General features: G+C 42.6%; 1 protein-coding gene across 1 annotated transcript in view; it reads left to right on the top strand.

The window, feature by feature from the left end:
* Smp_157510 (putative atp-dependent RNA helicase) overlaps nucleotides 1-6,000 on the top strand; it is a gene marked incomplete at both ends in the record, with an annotated part of 45,652 nt that overhangs the window by 13,518 nt on the left and 26,134 nt on the right. The window contains 6 exons of the mRNA XM_018794979.1: nucleotides 935-1,092; nucleotides 1,140-1,225; nucleotides 1,277-1,471; nucleotides 1,521-1,726; nucleotides 1,762-1,815; nucleotides 5,850-5,963. Of these exons, the coding sequence (XP_018649337.1) occupies nucleotides 935-1,092; nucleotides 1,140-1,225; nucleotides 1,277-1,471; nucleotides 1,521-1,726; nucleotides 1,762-1,815; nucleotides 5,850-5,963 (813 nt within the window). The remainder of the gene's footprint in view (nucleotides 1-934; nucleotides 1,093-1,139; nucleotides 1,226-1,276; nucleotides 1,472-1,520; nucleotides 1,727-1,761; nucleotides 1,816-5,849; nucleotides 5,964-6,000) is intronic.

Raw genomic sequence — 6,000 nt, 5'->3', positions numbered from 1 at the left:
CAATTGACTCATGATTTCAACTTTGAAATATACTGAAATCTCCACAAATCCCCTTCAGACTATTATTTATTTTATTTAAACACATAAATATTGGTACAAAAGAAGCACCAGATAAATATGCGCCTCAATCTCATTCGATTTGTGTGAGGGCTGTGATACTGCCCAGGTGCCCAGACTGAAGCAGGTGGTTTTCTTAGGGGCCACACCCAGAGCCTTTGACCTAAAGGTCTGATCCACAAGGCAGTGGAGCATCGTGAGGAGATGCATTCCCATGGTAGCCGGTGACCAACAATAGGTTCATACGCCATTTGTTCCATCAGGATACTGTAACCCATGTGCACCATTGGTTTGGAATCAGGGTTTTCCAACTCCTTTAGGTGACTTTCCGTGTCCACCAACCCGGTTAAAGCGCCGGACATTCGCTTTTCGTCCTTTCAATTTCGTAAACAACATTGATGGCACGAGAAGGCAGTGAGTAGGACTTCCCTGGCAGAGGCTATATATTCGCGTGGCCATGTGAGAGCATTTCGAGAGGGAAAGCGGACTCTCCCCACTCTCGGCCGTACCATGGCATTTGGGGGCTCATTAGACTAACCATGTATCTCTTCAGTTAGGTCAAAGCTACCTTACCTAGGAAAAAATTATCAGTTTATATGTAGTTTATTGGCTACTAAGGGATTTTTGATGATCTCTTACTACTATATAGGTAATTTTTGTGTTAGATTTAATCATTGCATAAATGATCTAGTCCACAACCCTATTAGGTAGTAAGGAGTTAATGTAGCCCAATTTTATGCTTTAAAAAGTAATGTTTATCTTGCATGGGGTCACATATTTAGACTGGCGAGTCAAAGACCTAGTAAGATCTCTTCATATTTGTTTAAGCTCTGTGACTAGTGCAGATTACCTTAGTTTTATCCCAGATTTTATCAAGTGGATTTCCTACTTCTACTTCAGAGTCTAGTTATTCAACCGCCATCATGGTTGTCGAATCAGACGATTCTGGTTTTCGCCAACTGGAATACTTCTCTTTAGTTTCAAAAGTTTGCACAGAATTAACAAATCACTTGGGTTTAGATGATAAAGTCCTGGGTAAGTTGGTTGTTTGGATTTATTTGATCACATCAACTCTTTCACAGCTGAATTTGTTATTCATTTGGCTAAGAAAAATCCAACGTTTGAAAAATTCAAAAGTGCTTTGGAAAGGAAAGGCGCGGAGTTTACAGTAAGGACATTTGTTAGATTACCTTCAATACTTATGTTTCCTTGTCCACAGGACCCATTAATAGCCAGTATTTTACGTCTAGTTGAGAAAATGCTTCCAAAGAAGGAGAAACTTATTAAAAAGAAGGCACTAACATTGTCATCCAACAAGAAAGATTCAGAGGTAGATGTTGTCAAAAACAAACTGGAATTAAGAAAGCGACTTTTACCTGCGTTGTGTATGCCAAATAAAGATCCAAACGATGAGGTATTCGGTTTTCTCACCCTCATTAATGTCTTGTTTATTTTCCGTCCAGCGATTAAATTTAGAATCTGAAAATGTAGAACCATGCGGTGATACTGATAAAAAGGACGGGATTCGTAACAAATTCGTTCATCCTGATGAACTGGAAGAGGAATCCCGTAATAATAGCGATATCAATGATAAAAATAATTGCGTAGATGATGTTGAAGCCTTGGCTATGATTAAAGACTTAGAATTATTGTTATCCGATGCTAAAGAGTAAGTTTTCATGTTTATAAAAAACATTTTCTTAGAGCATCCTTATCCAAGTCAAAACCATGTGACGAAAAGAAAAGTGAAGATAGACGGTTAGTAGTTTCCTTATTTGCTTGTTTGGACCTACTTGTGTTATATTGTCCCATTGATATCTGTCATTTTCGTGAACAGTGACCTCAGCATATGAATCAGTCAGTCAGTCAGCCTCAACGTAGGACCAGGCACATATATGCATCGGTCCAAGTTGCCACACCTCATTAGCACAAAAAGATGAACACCGGATTCATAGAAATAGTTAATTTAATGGTAGTAGTATATAAAAGATAGGTTGTATATAAGGATATAGTATAGGAAGAAAGAACGTTATGAAGCAATTTTACTCTTAAGGTTTAAGGGAAGACAAAGAGTGTATACACCTACGCCATTGTGATCGATTCTGAGCCATGTCACCTAGAGTCTCCAACCATTGGTTACGTTAGTCACGCGGACCCCAACCAGGTAGTCTGCATCTGCCAACATGGCTCAGACTAGAAGTTAGTGACTTCAAGCACTTCACTCCCTATCCTTAGTTCAGGTGTTGACGCAGGCCAGTCCTGGAGTAACAATTTACATTTAGATGGGGAGAAACACATCCCGAACATCCTGGCATTATTACTCAGTTCTAACAGAAGACTCTGCATTTTGTCAGCGTCTTCACCAAACAGGACTATGTCATCTGCGTATTCTAAGTCGCTTAGTGGACCCCCTGGTAGGAGATCAATTCCTGAAAATTCAGTCGAAGAGAGTGTTATTTCCAGCAATAGGTCTATAATGAAGTTAAACAAAAATGGGGATAGTGGACAACCTTGTCGGACACCACTTGAGGTTGTAAAATCAGATGACAGTTCGCCATAAGCTCTCACTCGACTGGTAGTGTTCGAGCCTTCACAAGGTTTATGTACTTCTGAGGTACACCTTTCAATGACAGACACTGCCACAGAACCTCTTGGTCTACAGAGTCAAATGCTGCTTTCAAGTCAAGAAAAACTATTATTGTTGGACGCCGATAAACATGTCTGTGCTCTAAAACCTGACGAATAGTGAATATGTGGTCGATGCAGCCACGACCAGGTCTGAAACCAGCCTGATTTTCTCGTGTTTGCAGTTCGCGAGTCTTAGTTAGGCGCCCGATAATTATTGAGGCTAGTATTTTAGATGCTATGTTAGTCAGACTAATCCCTCTATGGTTATCGCAGGATGATTTTGGCCCTTTCTTATATATTGGGACAATCAGAGATTGTGACCAGTCAGATGGGATTACGTCCGTCTCCCAGATTTTAGTCAGAATATTAGTCAACCTAGTCGCTAAAATTGGGCCACCATATTTAAAGACCTCTGGAGCCAATCCATCTGGACCAGCTGCTCTTCCTCGTTTCAGATTAGCTATAACCTTCTGAACTTCAGGTAGGGTTGGGGGATCTACTTCAATGTTCCATTCAGGCTGTCTGGGAATAGTGGGTAGTTGTGCAGTAGCTGAAGGCCAGCTGAACTGCTCCTTAAAGTGTTCTTCCCATCGTTCTAAACGTCTGGGCTGAGAGCAGATAAGGGTTCCGTCTTTTTCCGAGATCGTTTCACTTACACTTGACTTCTTAATCCCGGTTTCTTTTATTAGTCTAAAGAGTTGCCTGGTGCTGCCTACAGCCGCTGCCTTTTCCATCTCTTTCGCTTTCGTTGCCCACCACTGCTCACGATCGTTCCTTAGACTTTCAGTCAACCTACATTTGGTTTGTTTACGCTCTTCGTTGTGTTCAGAGCCTGATGGGATGAATTCACGCGAATCCATCAGTGAAACAGACTTGGAAGAAATCCATTGGTTTTTTGGAACCATATGGTTTAAATTACTAATAGATGTGACTGCTGTTTCCACAGCTGTTCGTATGTCTTTCCAAGCAGCATCTTGGTCAGTCTCGTTTAAAGAACTGCCTAGATGTGAACTAAGTTGTTCCTGGAATTTACATTTGGATTTCTCGTCCTCCAGTTCAATCCTAATGGGTCTTCTTAATGTAGTTTTCCTGCGTCCAGTGAGGCGCAGACAAAAGCGTGCTTGTATTAAAGCGTGATCAGAGTCTAAACAAGTATTCCAATACAAGCGAAAATCTTCTGTTGAGCCTCTCCAACGATGGCTGATGGCAATATGGTCTATTTGAGTCCATCGTTGGTTTGGTGCAGGTGGTCGCCATGTTAGGCGATGTCTCTCCTTATGTTTAAAGTTAGTGTTTGCTAAAAATAAACGATTGTCTGAGCATAGTTGCAACAGACGATCACCATTATCGGTTCGTTGGGCCGGAATACTAAAATACCCACCTAAATGTCTTTCTGTTTGATTTAAGCTGCCTACCTGGGCATTAAAGTCACCCGCTACGACTACTATGCCTGAGCGCTTAGCTTTCTGAAGAAGCTCAGATAGTTTTCTGCAAAAGTCATCTTTCACTTCATCATGGCTGCAGTCAGTGGGAGCGTAGGCAGAAACGACGAAAAGGCAACGACGTGTGTCCCTGTCCCTCCGAGTTCTTACGGAGCCATTCAGCCGGACAGCACACAGGCGACTGTTAACGGGGATCCATTCTAGTAGTGCTTCTTCTGCCCTCGTACTAAGTGCTATGCCTACACCTGAAAGTCCACGAGAACTAGTCATGGGGTCGCCAGATACACGGAGGGTGTATTTCGTTGGCTGTCCATCTTGACGAGGCGATGTCAAGTGAATGACCACACTGGGATCCTGTATGCGTGTTTCGGAAACACAGCATACATCGATGGTACGAGATTCTAGGGTCTTAGCCAAGGAGGCCTGTTGACCGATTTGACTTAGGGTACGTACGTTGAAGGCTCCAATGTGTAGTTTGGAGCGAGGTCTTAGTATACCTGGGACAGTGTTTCGCGCACTAGAATCGTTGGCCATGGTGACACTTGAGGAGGAAACCGAAAGAGGAAGTTTAGTGTTGAAAGTTGAGGTAGAAGGAATAGTGGGAAGTGAAGAAGGAGATTGATTATGAATACAGTGGTCTTGAGTGCTGTTAGAGGTATGAGGGCAGTTATCACTTCCCGGTTGCCCACACCGTGGAAGGGTTCTTCTAGAGGTACCTGAAAAGGAAATTGGGTTAGAAGTGGTCTTAATGACCTGAGAGCGTGACCGCAGTGCCCGAGGGTCAACTGCTTGAGGTCGGTCACACACGACCTTTTTGTGGGTAGTTTTTGTGTTAGCTCCGTTCTTTAAAGGACCTTACCGCCGGAGATGGAAATCCGTGGGATAAGGCGAGGTGTGCATTTTTAGGGTCGACCTTTTCTAACCCCACCCCTCCTTGTGGGAAGGCAGCATCGCTGTCATGCTGGTTGTCTGAAGGAAACACCTTACTGCTGTCACACCTCTGTACAGTCAGCAGTACGATTTCGCCTTCGGACCTTGGGTTTGCTGCTTTTAGTCTTACCGCTCTTCAACCGACCTGTCTGGCATGGTAGGACCTTGAGGAACGATTGTTTCAGCCAGTATAGCTCGATTGGTTCATCACGATAGGCAAGCCCGACCACCACGTCAAGGTAGCAGCAACGGTCGGGAAACGGTAGTAGTATATAAAAGAAAGACTGCATATTTATTTATTATTTATCTAAACACATAAACATTGTTACGAGGAGGCACCAAATAGATATGCCCCACATAAATCATTCGATTTTTGTGGGGGCTGGAACACTGTCTGGGTGCCCAAATCGAAGCAGGTGCTTTTCTTGGGGGCCACGCCCGGAGCCTTTGACCCAAAGGTTTAATCCGCAAGGCAGTGGAGCAACGTAAGGTTTATTTTAACAGGCTTTTCTTTGCTTTTGAAGGAAAAGTACTTGTTGCCAGGATGGTTAGGGTTTGTGAGGGTATTTTACATACTTATTTTTCCGAGATTTATTTCCGGAGGATGCATCATAGAAAATTATTTCAAGAGGCCACTGAAGTTAGTAACTAGTTCTGTTCAATTTTAGTTGGAGCGATCAAACTTTCACTTCCTGTTTCATGGCTATACTTTACATATAAATCTTTTAATCAGTCACCGTACATAAAAAGCATAGTTCAAATCTTAACCTGTACTTCTCTTTATAATAATAGTGCTCGTCGTTCACATTCTAAATCTCCTCATCGTTCACGACATTCAAACAGAAGAGCTCACCAAAGAAATCCTGATTCATCTAGTGATTATCGTGGTCATCGTAAAAAGTCCAGGTGAACTAGTTCTCTGGTATTTATAGTTCTACTATGC

This window comes from Schistosoma mansoni, chromosome 1 (genome assembly GCF_000237925.1).
Source record: "Schistosoma mansoni strain Puerto Rico chromosome 1, complete genome".
Classification (NCBI taxonomy): domain Eukaryota; kingdom Metazoa; phylum Platyhelminthes; class Trematoda; order Strigeidida; family Schistosomatidae; genus Schistosoma; species Schistosoma mansoni.
The sequence above is the reverse complement of the archived record's forward strand: the minus strand, read 5'-3'. Positions and strand labels throughout refer to the sequence as shown.